Source organism: Phascolarctos cinereus, unplaced genomic scaffold, assembly GCF_003287225.1.
Source record: "Phascolarctos cinereus isolate Bilbo 61053 unplaced genomic scaffold, phaCin_HiC Scaffold_4;HRSCAF=312, whole genome shotgun sequence".
In the NCBI taxonomy this organism is placed as follows: Eukaryota; Metazoa; Chordata; class Mammalia; order Diprotodontia; family Phascolarctidae; genus Phascolarctos; species Phascolarctos cinereus.
In genome coordinates this window covers 332,728,597-332,747,019 of record NW_027555847.1, presented here as the reverse complement: position 1 = coordinate 332,747,019, position 18,423 = coordinate 332,728,597, and the positions used below count along the sequence as shown (strand labels likewise).

Sequence of the window (18,423 nt, the reverse complement as noted above, 5' to 3'; positions counted from 1 at the left end):
GAAGAGAAGGTGAAAGAACCCTGGGGCTCATACTGGGGCCCAAATCTGCTCTAGGGAAGGTCCAGGGCACCCTCCATGGCCTTAGAAGGAATCTGGCAACCTGGAAGTTGATCTGAACTCCCTGATGGGTCTCAAACTTATCCACCTCAAGGCCCCCTGGAGGACAACCTTTATACCAGGAGTCCAGGCCAGGTTTGGCCTATTTTCTTTTTTTGTTTTGTTTTGTTTTTTGCTAGGCAATGGTGTTAAGTGACTTGCCCAAGGTCACACAGCTAGTTAAGTGTCAAGTGTCTGAGGTCACATGCTCTACCCACTGCACCACCTAAGGGCCCCCCCAGGTTTGACCTATTTTCAAAAATAAAAACTTTGAAGTGGGAAGCAGTTTGTTGGGCCCTTTGTTATTGTTCTCTAGGGCATTTTTTGGATTTAAAAAACTAGTAGAGGGGGCAGCTAGGTGGCAGCTAGGTGGTGTAGTGGATAGAGCACCAACCCTGAAGTCAGGAGGACCTGAGTTCAAATCCGGCCTCAGACCAAACACTTGACACTTACTAGCTGTATGACCCTGGGCAAGTCACTTAACCCCAATTGCCTAAAAAAAAAATTAGTAGAAAGATTTGGAAGAACAAAGGAAACAGAAGTAAGAGAGAGAGTAATTATGGTTAGTATGAATTTTTTAATTAGGAAAATGAAAAATAAATTAGAGAAGGCTGTTCATTTATATAGAATAATAATAGCTAACATATGTATATAAATATTAGCTAGTATTATACCATAATATATATGAGATATTATATATTGTATTATTATATTATGTAGGGTTTTATGCATTGCAAGGCATTTTAGATACATTATCTTGTTTGAATTTCACAATAACCTTTTCAGGTAGGTGCTATTATTATTCCCATTTTAGAGACAAGGAACCTGAAACTGAGAGACAGCTAAGTGCAGTAGTGAATAGAGCACTAGGCCTGAAGTCAGGAAGACTCATCTTCTGAGTTCAAATCTGGCTTCAGATACTTACCAGCTATGTGACCCTGGACAAGTCACTTAACCCTGTTTGTCTCAGTTTTCTCATCTTTAAAATGAGCTGCAGAAGAAAATGGCAAACCACTCCAGCATCTTTGCCAAGAAAACCCCAAATGGGGTCACAAAAGAGTCAGACATGACTAAAATGATTGAACAAGTGTGTAAGGCAGGATTCTAACTCAAGTTTTCCTAATTCCAAGCCTAATGCTCCATTCCCTGTGCCATGTAGTAAGACAGTGAGTAACAGGTTGTAAGCTATCAAAGTTGACATAGTACCATGTTACCAAAAAAGTCATTCTAGAACAAAGCATTACTATGTGCTCACTTGATTTATCCGTGAGGATGACAACTCCCTGCTTACTAACACTGTATACATTGTGGATGATGAACTTTGAGTTGACAAGTTTGGTATCCAAAACTTCCTCCAGGGAGTCCAGTTCAAGGATTTTCTGTAAACTGTTAAAAAATAATAATTCATAATAGCTTAATTCTTTTTTAAAAATGAAAAATACCTCAAAATCTAACATGATGAGAAATCAATCTCTATAATACATTCTTTGTATATTTATTACCTCCATGGTTTCATGGGGAAAGAAGGGCAGGGACAAATAGGGTGGAGACTGACTTATACAATATTCTTTAGTTATTAACATGCTCATGCTTCACTATTATGGTAATAGAAATCCCTGAATGCCAAAAACATCACTTTACAAGTAAAGATATGAAAACTACAGAGGAGCCAGCTTAGTCAGTGATTAGAAACTGCCACAAGTATATTTTTTTGTGGGAGAAGAAAATGTTTTTCTACTCATAATATTAACTTTCATTACCTACAGTATTTCATATAAAAGGAGACCAGATTTTCCATTCCCTGCCTCATTAAGCTAAACACTTAACTGTTATTGGCAAGTGTACAGAATCCTCTGGTCTTAGAAAAGCTCCCTGATCTTAATCATCATGCAAAAAAAGAAAAATGGTATATGAATGGAAAGCAGAAAACTCCCAAGCTTCAGTGAAATCTTTTCTCTATGCATCATAGCAGCAAAATAGAGCAAACAAAAGTTGAAACTAAAGCTTAATAGTAAACACATCTAATTAGTATAAACAATATGGATTTAATTTTCCAACTGCAAAAAATAAACCACAGGCAAATCTGTGTAGCAATTAGAGCAGAGGGATGTTCCTGAATGTTTTAAGCAATAGCCACATTTAGAGAGAGCCAAATAGACTTACTGTGATAATGTCATAGACTTCCAGATCTCCTCCACATTGGCCTCTGTCAGTTGCTTCCGGTAGACAAGGCGGCAGGCAGGCACTTCTCCAATTGCGATACTGTGACGCTTGTACCATGATTCAGAATTCTACTCATCCCCACATCATCACGCCCAAAAGAAAAAAAGTTAATATAAAACATTTCAATATAAAAATGGAATTCTCTTCCTGCAAATTATGTTCTGTGACTAGGTTCAAGTCTAAACTTGATTTTAAAGGAACAACTATAAGTAAGCACTAACTACCCCGACAATCCAGATGTAAGGGTAGAGGGTGGGGAAGTAGTTATAGTAACATATAGGTTGTATAAGTATTTGGATCATAACAGTACACAGGAATCCTATAGCTCCCATGGAACTCCATCAGGGAGTACTTAATAGTGAGAAGGCTAACTATAGGTGGCATTCTTTTCTCTGACTTAGACAATGGTTTAGAAGCATTTGGAATAAAGGAAGAGAAAATCTGTCCAAATCAATGAAATTGTAGTATTTTTTAAAAACAAATATTTATCATTTTTTTTCCAGGAATTATGTGTGTGATAAGCTAAGCTAGAAACAGGTGCCTGGATTTAATTAAATGGGAGGTGGTCCCAGGCTTGACTGCCTTCTGAGAGTAGCTGATGCAATGATTTCTTTTCTGAAAGACCAGAGGGAGTGAAAATTCCACTAAGAGAATTCCATGATAGCAAAGTAGATAGACTGGATCCAAATTACCACAAAATCTAAAGTCCAGGAGTCAAAATTAAAATTACTTAAATACTTGTGATTGGCAAATAGAAAAAAAGAATTTCATTGTTCTGATATTTGTCTTAAGAAATGGGCTGTTAACTCTTGTTCTGACCTGATTCCAGTTCTATTCATGACACCTTAACTAAATCTCACTCCTTTTTATTTATGTGGGCATATTTATGAAATTTTACTTTCTCTCTTAAGTTGTCAGAAACTCTGCTTTAATGTTCATAGAGAGAAAGTACTGCAGAATTCCCCTCACTGTTGGAGAGAGAGTAGAGATGATGTGGCTGAGAAATTTATATGTGTCCTAGATAATGACTCATCAATCTATTTGTCGTTCAGTAGTATCAGTCATGTTCAACTCTTCGTGGCCCCATTTGGGTTTTTCTTGGCAATGATACTGGAGTGGTTTGCCATTTGCTTCTCCAGTTCATTTTACACATGAGGAAACTAAGGCAAACATAGTAAAGTGACTTGCCTAGGGTCACACAGCTAGTAAGTATCTGAGGCCAGATTTGAACTCCGAAACTGCTGTGGTAGAATTAGAATTCACATCTTCCTGACTCCAGGGCCAATGCCCTATCTATCCACTATGCCTCCTATCAGTATCAATCAAAAATCACTTCAGGCAATAACTTTCTTCACATTCCTCATCTGCCTTATTCCATTCTAAGATGTAACAAGTATGACATTGATCTCAAAACAATTCTGAGGTACTACTTCATACCTATTAGATTGGCTAATAGGACAGAAAAGGAAAATGACAAACAGTGGAGAGGATGTGGGAAAAATGAGACATTAGTGCACTGTTGGAGTTGTGAACTGATTCAACCATTATGTAGTGCGATTTGGAACTATGCCCAAAAGGCTATAAAACCATGCATACCCTTTCACCTAGCAATACCACAACTAAGTCTGCATCCCAAAAGAGATAAAAAAAAAATGAAAAGGATCAATATGTACAAAAATATTTATAGCAGCTTTTTCTGGAAGCAAAGAATTAGAAATGAAGGGGATGCCCATTAATTGGGGAATGGCTGAATAAGTCGTGGTGTGTGATTATGATGGAATACTATTGTACTATAAGAAATGATGAGCATGATGCTCTCAGAAAAACCTGGAAAGGCTTGTATGGGCTGCAGCAAAGTGAAATGTACTGTGTACAAAGTAACAGCAACAGTGTAAGGTGATCCACTGTTGCCCTTTAGCTACTCTTAGCTATTTTCAGCAATACAATGATCCAAGATAACTCTAAAGGACATATAATAAAAAAATGCTATTCATCCTCAGAGAAAGAATCAATGGTGTCTGAATACAGATTGAAGCATACTTTTTTTTACTTTTCTTGGGGTTTTTTTGTCTATGGTTTCTTTCACAATATGACTATCATGGATATGTTTTACATGACTACATATGTATAACCTACATCGAATTGCTTGCCTTCTCAATGGGTGGGGGGGGGACTAGGGAGAGAGGAAGGGAAAGAATTTGGAACTCAAAGATTTAAAAATGAAGGTTAAAAATTGTTTTTACATGTAACTAGGGAATAATAAAATACTAAATAAAAATAAAGCTATATGTATACACTCCATCTATATCCAGAGAAAGAATTGTTAACAGATTTATAGAATAATTACATGTGTGTGTGTGTGTGTGTATATATATATATATACACACATATATGTATATGCTTATTTCTGTCTAATGGTGGCCATCTCTAGGGTAGTGGGAGGGGAGGGAAGAAAAAAATTTATATGATAACTTTGTTGTATATTTAAAAGGAATAGCAAGCTATATGTAGTAGATTTGCAGCTTCATGTGCAATCATCTTTTTTTATTATACTATGTTATATTATTCCATAAATTAAAAAAGAAAAGAAAAAAGCCCTAGAATACTGGGTAGACCCAATGTTATATACCTCCATATTTCAAAAGTTCTATGAGATCATCAGTATGAGAATTCCAATGAGAATCAAGCTACTCTGTTGCCTTAAACAATCTTCACGAGTTATGACCAATGAAAATTCATCAACTTCTTAGTGATTAGCTTCTCCAGATTCAGCTGGACAGGTCCTTGATGACACACAGTCCAATATCAAGCCTGTACTTACAGCCTCTGAGGTCTTGCTGGAGCCTGTACTCTCTGGGCATCGTCCTCAGGAACTCAGAAGTGAAGTTGCTATCTATCCCTAGCACTCAGCACAGTCCCTACATATAGCAGGAGCCTAAAAAGTACTTGTTGACTGTCTGATACAAAAAAAAACCAAAACTCTTGTGCAATGTGATAAAAATCTCATTATAAAAAGATCAGAGATTTCATCATACTTTTAAAAACATAGCTATGTTAAATGATAAGCCTGATTAAAAAAACAGGCTAATATATAAGATTATTATATATATTATATGTATGTATACTATATATATATATATATATATACATACACACACATATCTATACACACATATATAAGTGTGTATTCATTCTCAAGTTAGCTGGTGGTACAGTAGACAGAGCATTGGACTTGGAGTCAAGAAAACCTGAGTTAGAATCCTACCTTAGACATTTACTAGCATCATGGTGCTAGGCAACTCACTTAATCCTTCTCAAACTTCAGTTTCCTTATCTGTAAATGGGCACAATAACATCTACCTCCCAGAGTTATTGTGAGAATCACATGAGATTGTATATATAAAGGACTTCATAGCACAGTATAAATGTTAGCTATTATTATTATTTTAATCTTACTATGCTCCATTTTTCAGTTCTAAATTATCTTAGTCTCAACAGGCTCCTACTGAAGAAATTTAACAGTAGGGAAAAGAGAATGTGGAGGATGGGTATTTCACATTGGCTAAGAGCCTAGGTAATTTCTACAACTGACAAAACCCACTGCTGCTCATTGGAATTTTCCACTTCACAAATTCCCTCTCCTAATCTGTTCTCTCTCTACTGGTAACTGAGAAGCTAAAGATAGTGATGAGAAAAAAAGGGAAAAGGAAAAGGAATAAAGGATGTTATAGATCAGAGGATAAAAAGTGATCACTAGTAAGAATCAATGAAGGATAAATGGAAAGTTTCATCCTGTATCAAAAAGAAAAAATAAAGCCACAAAATATCCACTATATTTTTCTGTCAATATTAGAACATGCACTAAAGAGCTCCTCATAACAGGCCCTTCTACTGTTGGCAGGGACTTAGTTCCAGAATGTATTTAGATGAATGATACAGCATCAGTAGAGTGAGGAGTGGGAAAAACAGGACCAGGTCAGGTGCTTCAATACTATTTGCCATTGCTACCATTCCCCAACTTTCTGTAATTGTACTTACCATAATAATAGGTCTCACGGGTATGTTTTCTTGGGTAGTGCCTGGTGGTTGATCAGTCCAGTCTGGGAATTTGATAACACTTGCTTGGTAAGGTGATCTCTTTGGGTATGGTTTCAGGGGTGAAGAAGGTGGAAACCTAAAATGAGAGAAAACTATCACACTGTTTCAGTTATTAGGAAAAAGAGACATTTTCACAATGACCTTATCAACTGTTCCTCAAGGGAATTTACAAAGAAATTCCATACTTCAACTGAGAAATTATATTTCTCAGCCAATTAATGATGTGCATATGTCCAAGCAAGCTATTAATTAACATCATTGAAGATATACACATATATCTTAACAGATGGGAAAAAATACAAAATCTGAGCTCTTCCAAGAAAACTCTTACCCAATCATCTGAATTTCAAATTTTAAAATATTTGCAGTAGGATGACAAGCAGCCATGGTGTAGTAGATAGAGCTGGCCTTGAAGCCCTCAGGGACCCAGGTATAAAACCCACATCTGACATACACTGTCACCCTGGGCAAGTCAGTTAATCATTTAGTACTCTAAGCAAATGTCTAAGGCTATAAGTTGTGGAGAAGGAGTGAACTTGCATTGATAGAAGGAGTTCTTCCCAAGAGTTCCTTGCCTATGAAATCACGTGTCTGGTTCTTATCTCTTTCCCTAAAAGGACGTGGAAAAAGAGAAGCATATCTCTGACCCAACTCGAAATCCTTATTAGCTCATCACTTGCAATGTACTCTAAAATTGGAAACAGTTTTTGATATAAGAAGAGAACCTAGAGCAATGGAGAACCATCAAGTATTTTCACTGATTAGGAAGAAGCTTCGGAAGATATCTAGTCCAGCCTGGACCTAACTAAGTATTCTATTTACATTATCTTCAACAAGTGGTCATTCATCCTTTGCCTTCTCTCTGACGGCAAGGACAACACAAAAATATATACATTTAGTTTAAAGGTTGTTTTTGTACTTACAATTTGAGAGAGATGTGTCTGATATGCTTAGAATTTACAACAGTTCAAAAAAAGAAAACTACATTTTAAATACTCATTTGGGTTTTTTAATTTATTTTATTTTTCAATTAGTATTGATTTTCTCTCTCACACATCTCACCCACTGAAAAATAAAAACAAATTAAGACAACCTTAAGATGTCACTTTACAGATATCAGATTGGCTAAAATGATAGAAAAGCAAAGCAACAAATGATGGAGTGGATATGGAAAAACTGGGACACTAATTCACTGTTGGTGGAACTGTGAACTGATCCAACCATTTTGGAGAACAATCTGGAAATATACCCAGAGTTATAAAACTGTGTATACCCTTTGATCCATCAATGCCACCCAACGTAATTAGAGAAAAAGGAAAATAACTTATACGCTCTAAAATATTTATAGCAGCTCTCTTTATGGTGGCAAAGAACTGGAAGTTGAGGGGATGCGCATCAATTGGGAAATGGCTGAACGAGTTGAGGTATAAGATTGAGATAGAATATTGTGCTATAAAAAATGTGCTGTAAGAAATGATGAGCTGGTTGATTTTAGAAAAAAAGGGAGGAAGAAAGAAAGAGGAAGGAAGGGAAGAAGGGAAGGAAGGAGGGATGAAGGAAGGAGAAAGGAAGGAAGGGAAAAAAGAAAAAGACAAGTAATTTTACTAAAGACTCCACAATTAGAATAACTGCAGAAATAAATTGAGAAGTTTTTAAATTTACCATGAAGTTTGTATCCAAATGACATCAGGATGAAGTAAAAGGTGGGTATTATTTTTTAAAAATGCATCTCAAAGAGTTGCAACAGATCTGGAAAATGATGAGATATAGAAATTGAAGTGATCAGTGAAATGGCAATTTTCACCTGTCTCTGGAGAGAACACCTAATATTTGTAAGTCATTTGAGAAATCAGTCTTCAATTGTTAAGAAATGACTGAAAATTTTCCTGACATCTCTCAAGTTAAAGACTTAAGATGGAAGATTAATAAATGAAATTTTGGACAATCAAGTTTCTAGGACAGGTGTTAGAGATAGCATCTAACAATATAAACTAAACTTCTGTTGGGACCCTCAAAGTTATCATACTTTGTGCTCTATTGTATGATAGTCTCATCACATCAAACTAAAAACTAGCACAAAGAAATCTATTAATACTTCACGGTAGTGCCAAACACTAAAAAGCCTGCCTCAAAACAGTGAAGACAGAGGATCATATTACCACAAGGTACAACAAAAACAATAAAACATAACAATTCTTAAGGGAGGCCAGGAAGAACTTCAAAAATTCCTGAACCAATTTATTTTAGCTCAGAAATGGGAGGAGATATGATTGGTTATGTGGAACATCAGAGGTATCCAAAGCAAGACTAGTGACTGAATTATTCTTCTTGGTTGCAGTACTAACAGTTACAATGATTTGTGAGTGATAGAAAAAAAAAATTACATATGAGGGGGGGGGATCTGTAATTAAAGTGCAAAAGAAAACCTTCCTCTTGGCATAAGGTATCAGATGAGCTTGCAAAATTGACTCCCCATAAATTCTTAAGCCACCATATTATTTAAGTAATGTTCTACTTGTTCTGAATAAAGACCTCCTCTCTTCTAATCCCAAGGCCTCTCAGTTGTTACTGCTTTAAATATAAAGTGTTAAATGGCAAATTAGGAGGTGGGGGGGGAAGGGAAGGCGAGATATTTGGTGTTCTTTCCTCCAATCAACAGATCTATGAAATGCTTACATTTAAATGTTTATTCAAATATTTGTAAAGGTGCTTATTTTATACGTGTACAATATTTATGCTTACTTCTTGAAACATTTGTATTTTAAATATGTAACAAAATATGTCCATATTAAATATTTATTGAAATGAAAATCAGTATGATCACCTTTCTCCAGAAGTCTTGCTCCCCTCCCCCTTTGAACCACAGTATTTATTTATACCACTCATCTATTTGTGTTTTGTCTTATCTATTCTATTTTATCTGCCCCAAAATTATAGGCCCTTTGAGAACAGAGACCAAGACTTTATCCTCATCATATTCCCTATAGTATTCAGTGTCTTGTATGAATAAGAGTATGAAAATGGTTAATAGTTTATTAGTATACAAAACATCAAATACGAGCGCTGTGGAAGGTACAAGGTATCATAAGACATAGTTCCTTGTGGCTTTTTATTGTTTTTCATCATATTTCAGTAGTGTCCGATGGTTGGCAACCCCTTTTGGGGTTTTCTTGGCAAAGATACTAGAGTGGTTTGCCATTTCCTTCTTCAGCTCATTTTCAGATAAGGAAACTGAGGCAAATAGAGTTAAATGACTTGCCTAGGGTCACACTGTCAAATCTGAATTCAGGAAAATGAGTCTTCCTGACACTATCCACTGTAGCACCTAGCTACCCTTCCTTCTGTCTAACAACCAGCAATTTTTATTGCTAATAGATGTGAACAAAAAAGGAAGGATTGTAGAAGGTAGGGAGGTTCTTGTCTCCGTATTTAGTTATTTGCAAGCTAACCAGGAATTTTGGGGGGGAAGGGAAGAAAACAACACCTCGTTGCTCTTGTGTTCCACTGCTCCTCAGTTATTTCATTAGATGAAGTTCCTGAAACAGTTTGAAGACACAGATAAACAACCAGAGATCTCACAGATGTAAAGGACAGACTCATTCTTATCCCAAGGGTGCCTGCTTGATGACATCTGCTTCTTGGCTGGCTGGATGCCGCTGGCAAAAGTATGGGGCTTTAGTCCTTCCTTGCAAGAAAGGCTTACTAGTCTAAAAATTCTGAAGACCAGCAGAGGGTAGCAGAGAACAACTCATCGAACAACACAGATAAAACCCAAGGGAGAACCTGCACAATGAATGAATGGATGAATATGTGAACAGATGAATGAAAAAGCGTTTATTAAACACTTACTATGGGCCAGACACTGTGCCAGCTATGAGCAAAGACAGTCCCATCCTCAAAAAGCTTACATTTTAATAGGGGGGGAAAAGCATGCATGTATATATAGGAGTCAAGACTGGGTAGGAGTGATTTAGACAGGTAAGTTGTAGGGATGATGACAGGAGTTACAGGAGAATTAACTAACATATGCCTTTTGGGAATGGTAGTGATGATTTGCAGGGAAAACTCAATTCTCAGCAGACTTGATATCCAACAGAGATCAATTGAGAATAACCTAATGATATACCACCAGAGAGCACAAGAGGCTCTTCAGCGTGAGGAGTCTGAGTAGCCTTGGCAAATATTAGCCCTAGCCACACACGCTCCAGAGAATATGACACTTGACTTCATGTGTACTCTTCCCTGGCCATGGGTATATAGTCATTCTGTTGGTATGGTAACCTGTGGGAAAGTACACCTCTGGAGGGGGGGAGGGAAAGGTACTTCTGGAAGCTTTTTGTATCACTTTTTTTATTTGCTAAGTTGTTTGATTAAATGTTTTGAATTAATGTGCCTTTCCAGTTGCCTAAATAAAAAATAGACACTGATGGGAGCTTGTAAATTATTTATTTGGATGGGTGTGGACCCTCAGAGCACCTCAAACTTGGAAAGTTTTCTGAGGGACCAAAGAAAGCAATGGGGTGGGCCTGGGTGCTACACATACATATGGATATCTAATCAAGGGGTATGAGGGTAAATGTTTAACAATCAGCTTCCCCCCCAAGAACCTCATGCTTTCAAGTTTAATCTGCTTCATTAACATTTTTGTCCATCACTTTTTTTAAACCTAGACAATAAATAAAACAATAAATTAAGCCCTGATTTGTACCATTTTCCAAGGTTTGAATGCTCACATTGAAAATTTAATGATCAACTCTTGTGAACTGGCCCTAATGCATGCCTGTATCTAATAATACATAATAGTACACAGTATTCTATTAATCATTGCCAAATGAGCAGAATAGAGGATGCATGCTATAGAATTTTGACAAGATGAGAGATAACCATGAACTGAAATGTAGTCAGGAAAGACGTCAAGTAGGAGGTAAGACCTTAGCTGGATCTAGGAATGATTAAGACATTTCAGGATAGATTTTTTTAAAAAACACATTGTAAAGGCAAGGAAGCAGGAACAGTAAAAGTATCAGTATGACTGAAGAAAAGACCAACAATGAAAAATAAGGTTGGAAGAGGTCAGATTCTAAGTTACAACTTTAAACAGAAGACAGTCGAAGCCACTGAATGTTCTGCTCAGAGAAGTGATACTTTAAAAAGATTAATCTTTTGGAAGTCTACTGAATGTATTGGAGAGAAGGGAGACTAAAAGTAGGGAAATCAGTTAGAAGATTACAATATTCTAGGTGTGAGGTGAGAACTCAATTAGAATGTTAAATGATTGAATTAGAGAAGGAAAAAAATTGAGGAAGGCTCCTCCTCAATCTTCATACTACACCAACCTTTCTTCCGGGTTCAGGGGCTTTTACAAAGTGTTGTGAGGTTGGTTTGTTTGTTGTTTTTTTTTTTTTTTTAACAGGGATGGAAGGACTTCTGCGCACACACATAATCACTGGGATGCTACTCATGTCTTCCATATTCAAAATTTTAACACTGCATATCGCATGATCTTTTGTGTTTCCAAAATGGTCTTAGCAGTCTGCTCTATAATGAGAAGATATCCACTGTCCCAGAAATAAAAAGGTTCAGCCATGGGTGCAGGGGGCTCTAACCACTCAAGAGAAATAACTGATAATGAAGTCTGCCAATTTTGTGAGTGATTAACTAGAGAAGAGCTCCCTCTAGTGGGCTGCTTTTAGTTTTACATCTTACATTATAAACTGCCCTGAATCTTATTAGAATCACAGAATTTTAGAACTGCAAGTGATTTCATAGAACTAATTTGACCTCATTTTTAAGATAAGAGAATAAGGCCAAGAGAGGTCAAGTGACATATCTAAAGTCATAGATATCAGTACAAATGACACTAGAACCTAGGTCTCCTAATTCTGGGTTCAGGGCTCTTTATTATTATTAATCATCATCATTATCATAGGTAGCATTTGTATAGTGCTTTAAGGTTTGCAAAAAGCTCTGCATGTTACCTCATTTGATCCTCACAACAGCTTTATGCAATAGGTGCTATTCTTATAATACCTCTTTTACAGATGAGGAAACTGATGCATAAATAAATGAATGATGAAAGAAAGAAAGAAAGAAAGAAAGAAAGAAAGAAAGAAAGAAAGAAAGAAAGAAAGAAAGAAAGAAAGAAAGAAAGAAAGAAAGAAAGAAAGAAAGAAAGAAAGAAAGAAGGATTAAATGGTTTACCCAGGGTGACACAACTAATAAGTGGTTGAGTCAAAACTTGAACTCAGGTCTTCACAACTCCAGCTCTAGCAGGCCACCTAGCTGCCCATTACATGTCTATTCATTTTTCCAATCCAATTCAATCTAATGGGCATTTGTAAAGCATCTATTATGTGCTAAGAGACCATGCTAAGCACTGGAGAATACCAAAAACAACCCACTCAAAAACAATCTCTTTGCTCCAGTAGCTTTGCAAGTCAACTGGTGGGGTGGGGTGGGGTGGGGGTAGGTGGGCAAGATGCATATAGATAAGCATAAACATAGCAATTTTAGGAGAGAAAGAATACTAACTAATAGTAGATATAGGAAAGGCTTCCTCCCATAGGATGTATCACAACAGCTAAACCTTGAAGAAAACTAAGGATTTCAAAGAGCTGAGCTGAACAGGCAATGCATTCTAGGCATGGGGACAGAGAGTCTGAGCCAAATCACTGAATCACTTAAGCAGGAGATGGAATGCCTGTTTGGCCAGGGTGGATGAAAAGGGGATAATGCATTCAACAAACATTTAAATATTGACTTCGTGCGATGCATTGAATAAAATTATATACATCTGTGGCAAGGCAGTAGGGAGATACAAACAGAAAAATTGACAACAGACTCAGCATTCTTAGGGAACATTACAATTCAATCAATCAATGAGAATTCATTCACCCATTTTGTTCAATAACCATTTATTAAGCATCATACTATGCAACGCACTAGACACTGCAGGAAGAAACAAAGATAGCATTCACCAGCTTCTAAGTTATTTCGGCAGGGAAAATAAGCTTTAAATCTTCATAAATATTGTGTCCAAATAATGGAAACCTGACCTATAATCTTTTCCATGATGTATAAACATAAACAGAGGTAATATGGTGACATGAATACAGCTCATCTCAAAACCAGAAAGACTTGGTCCAAGTCCCACTTCTGACACACAAAGGCTGTATGACCCCGGGCAAGTCACATATCTTTTCAGTGTTCTAGGAAATGCTCAAAAACTTTAGGTTGAACAAACAGATGTGACTTGCACTGGCAAAGAGAGTTTCAAATACTCAGAATGTCCCTTGGTTTTCAGAGAGAGTAGCTCCAGAACTATTCCCCTGCCGTATTCTCTATCTCTCTCTGTCTATCTCTGTCTCTATCTCTTTGTCTCTGTCTGTCTCTGTCTGTCTCTCTGTCACTCTCTGTCTCTCTCTCATACACACACACACATATCACACACACACACACACACACACACACACACACACACACACAGAGCTTCCCATTCAGAAATTGAGGGGATGCCCAGTAATTGGGAAATGGCTGAATAAGTTGAGGTATATGATTGTGATAGAATACTACTGCGCTGTAAGAAATGATAAACAGGTTGATTTTAGAAATCAAGGAAAGACTTCCATGAAATAATGAAGAGTGAAACAAGCAGAACCAAGAGAACACTGTATACAGTAACAGCAACACTGTTTGAAGAATAAATGTAAATGACTAAGCTATTCTGAGTTATATGAATATTCAAATCAACTACAAAGGACCTATAAAAGAAGAGGCCATCTATTCACCTCCAGAAAAAGAATTGATATATGGAACTATATATTGTATAGTTTCATATAAATATAAATATATATACACACACACACACACACACACACACATATATAAAATCTGTGTCAAATGTTGGCTTTCTCTAGTATGGAGTTGGGAAGGAGAGAAGGAAACAGCTTGGAACTCAAAGGTAACCAAAAAAAAAAAAACAAAAGAGAACTTTCTATTCTATCCAACCCTCTCCTTCAAAATCACAGACATTTAGATCTTGAGAAAATCTTTGAAAGCACATCCAACTTTACAGAAGATAGTTCTTAGTCTCTACTCTTCCATACACTGACTGTGTGATGCTGGGCAACTCTCTAAGACTATAAGTTAATATCTCTGACAACTAAATTATAACCAAGAAATAAACATAGGCAACTAACAGACATACATAAGACCAAAAGTCATTCATTGATAGATAAGTGGCCAAGAGATATGAACAATTTTCAAAAGAATTGCAAACTATTAACAGGCATGTGAAATAATGTTTTAAATCTCCAATAAAAGAACTACAAATTAAAACAGCTCTGAGGTTTTAATTCATACCCAGTAAAGTGGCAACCATGACAAAGATGGGGAATAGTCAATGTTGGCAGGATTATGCAAAGACACCCAGTAGTGCCTTAGATATACTAATCCATTGTTAGTGGAGTTGTGAATGGATATTATTCTAGAAAGCAATTTGGAATTATGAAATGGAAGTGACTAAAATGACCATATCATTTGACCCAGAGATTCCACTGCTAGGCATATGTTCCAGAGAGGTCGATGACAAAAAAACAAAAAGTCCCATAGTTGCAAAAAAATTAATAGTAGCACTTGTAGAAGCAAAGAACTGGAAAGAAACCTATCAATTGGAGAATGGCTAAACACGCTGTGGTACATATATAAAATGAAATATTAGTGTGCTGTTAAAAAAAATCAAGAATTTTAGCCAAGATAGCTACCTGAACAAGAGATTGACTGACAAGCTTCCCTCATTCCTACTCCAGCAAAACCTCTAAAATTCCAATTTCCAGCAAAAACCTGAAAATAATAATCAATAAACCCAGTAGGAAACTAAAATAAGTGGTTTTTTTCCACTGTAGAACTAAGGAAGCCCAAGGGTAATAGGAAAAGAGGCAGTAAGCAAAAGAAGCACAAGGAGAGGCAAAACAGCCTATAAACACCCTGCACAACCACAGACCAGTAAAGCATGTGCAACCAAAGTGTTCTGTGACAGCAATAAAAGAGTTGACCCCTGCAAAAACCACCAAAAGGGAATCTTAGAAGCCCCCAAGAGCTACAAAGATGAGCAAGCCATTGCCACACTCAAATGAGCTACCCCAGGGCCAGGGGCTCAAATTCCCTTTCACTTGGTCCTTAGATGACATAGAGAACCTCAAAAGATCCAGAGGGTCTCAATGCAAAGAGGTGAAGGGTTGCAAAGGTACCAACATGAATGACCAAGAGCAGAGACCAAGGAGGGCCAACCCGTCCCCAAAGGTGCAGCAAGAGGTAGAACCTGGCTCTGGCACAAAGCCCCAATTTGGAAACTAATACTGGAGAAATGAGTAAATTAAAGAAAATTGTGATCAGCATAAAAAAAGTTACAAATCTAGAGATCCCTAAAAGAAGACCGTCACTCCATAACAACTTTAAGCAGAGACCCGAAGGCAAAAGGGGGATTTTCCATGAATACCTAGAAGAAATTAAGCAAATTTAAAAAATGAAATGAAAGCTCTGGAGGAAAGAATTAGAAGAATGCCTTACAAAGGAAAGTGGTAAACTTTACCTAAGTAACAAAGTAACAAACTACCAGAAAGCTAGAATAAACCAAAAAGAAATCAATGATTCTATGAGACTGCAAGAAACATTAGAACAAAATCAAGACTGAAAAAATAGGAGAAAAAAAATCAGATATCTGATATAAAAAACATCCAACCTGGAAAACAAGTCAAGGAGAAATCTTCTAAGAGTCACTGGATTCTATCAGGTACCCCCATGGTTACTGAATAAGAATGGGCGGCCTTTCGGTCCAAATACAGCAGTCTTGCAGCCCAGAGTTGCAGTGAGACTTTTACATAAAACAAGCCTTAATTGAAGAGTATGAAAAGAGCCTATGGATTAATGATGAACATCTCCAGGCCTTGCTGGAGGAGCTAGAGACACACAGGCTCATGTGTGCTACTGTGTACAGGGTGCAGTCTGTTTTGGTAATAAAAGGGCTCAGTGGCTTCTACTACCTACCAATTTCTAGAGCTGACAGGACAGAAATTTCAAGTTATTTTAGAAATGGATACAGACAAAGTGAGCATTATGCCTATGACCCAGAATACCAGTTTTCTGATGAGTTGTCTGCATTATAAATGTTGGGAAATGATGGCTCTTCTAGGGCCCAGCGGGAGCACTTCAGCCCTGGACTCAGGCATTTGAAGTGAACCAGCACTACGCCACGTCGTACTGGAAGAGTCCACACAATTTTATTTCTTCTCATTGTATGCTATACAAAAATACCAGCAAAAAGAAAACTTAGAGGAAAACAACAAAAATAAAAGTAGAAGGGGACCATTATAAAAAAAAAAAGAAAACAAACATCATTATACTCCATGAATACAATTTTTAAAAAAATGAAAACAAAAACTGGGCAACACATTTTGAAAAATCATAAATGAAAACTGCACAAATCTATTAGAACTAAAGTAAAGTGAAGACAGAGATTTTAAAAAACATCTCCTGAAATGAAACCCCTCCCCCCAAAAAAGTCCCAGGAATGTCACAGCCAAAATCCAGAGCCCCCATATCAAAGAAAAAAATAATGTAAACATCTAGAATAAAGACATTCAAGTAGCAGATCATATTTATCCAAGACCTGATAGCTTCACCTAAAAAGCAGAAGAGATCTTATTCCAAAAAGCAAAAATATAGAGGTTTACAAGCAAGAATAATTTGCTCTGCAAAGCTAAATATCATCCTATGGGGGAAAACATGAACCTTTATGAGAGGCACAGCCAAGATGGCAGAATAAAGGCAGGGACTCACCTGAGCTCTCTCTCAAACCCTTCCAAATACCTTTAAAAAATGACTCTAAACAAATTCTAGAGCAGCAGAACCCACAAAAAGGCAAAGTGAAACAAGTGACAGTGGCTGCTTCCAGACCTCTTAGCCCACAGACAGTAAAGGAGTTAAACAACTGGTCAAAAGGAAGTTACAGGGATCTTTTAGCTAGCACTGAGGCAGGACTCTGTTGCTTTTCCCATACTTGGATCCAAGTCACAGTCCTGGGTAGCAGTCTGAGGGTGAGAAGAAGTGCTAACATAATAGAGCTTGCAGCCAGAGTGGAGGGGGGACCTTCCTCAGAGTTCCACTCACAGACCAGAGCACAGGTCAGGAGAGGCGTAAACACCTCTCATACCACCTTGGAAGAACTGAAAACTTACAGGTCCCTAGAAGTATCTCTGAAAACAGCTGCACAAAACCTCTGAAGCTTGGGACAGTGTACCCTCCATCCTGGAAGTAGAGCCCTACTTTAACAAAGACTTAAGAGTCAACTAATAAGCTAGGTAAATGTGCAAACAACAGGGGAAAAAAAACACAGAACAGAAAACTCTGAGTATTGAAAGTTACTGTCCTGAAAAAGAAGATCAAAACACTCAGAAGAATACAATAAAATCAAAGCTCCTATATCCAAAGCCTCCAAGAAAAATATGAATTGGTCTCAGGCCATGGAAGAGCTCATAAAGGATTTTGAAAATCAAGTAAAAGAAGTACAGGAAAAATTGGGAAAAGAAATGAGAGTGATGCAAGAAAATCATGAAAAATTAGTCAATAGCTTGGTAAAGGAGATACCAAAAATACTGAAGAAAATGACACCTTAAAAAAATAGAGTAGGCCAAATGATAAAAGAGGTCCAAAAAGCCAATGAAGACAAGAATGTCTTAAAAAGCAGAATTGGCCAAATGGAAAAGGAGGTCCAAAAGCTCAATGAAGAAAATAATTCCTTAAAAATTAGGATGGAGCAAATGGAAGCTAATGCCTTCATGAGAAATCAAGAAGCAATAAAACAAAACCAAAAGAATGAAAAAAAAAAGAAGACAATATAAAATATCTCACTGCAAAAGCAACTGACCTGGAAAATAGATCCAGGAGAGATAATCTTAAAATTACTGGACTTCCTGGAAGCCATGATCAAAAAAAAAAAAAGGACCTAGA

General features: G+C 36.9%; 1 protein-coding gene across 1 annotated transcript in view; it reads right to left on the bottom strand.

The window, feature by feature from the left end:
• Positions 1-18,423, bottom strand: part of DEPDC1B (DEP domain containing 1B) — a 112,268-nt gene that overhangs the window by 50,412 nt on the left and 43,433 nt on the right. Inside the window, exons 3-5 of the mRNA XM_021007292.2 lie at positions 6,358-6,493; positions 2,260-2,387; positions 1,352-1,482 (exon numbers count right to left, since the gene is read on the bottom strand). Of these exons, the coding sequence (XP_020862951.2) occupies positions 1,352-1,482; positions 2,260-2,387; positions 6,358-6,493 (395 nt within the window). The remainder of the gene's footprint in view (positions 1-1,351; positions 1,483-2,259; positions 2,388-6,357; positions 6,494-18,423) is intronic.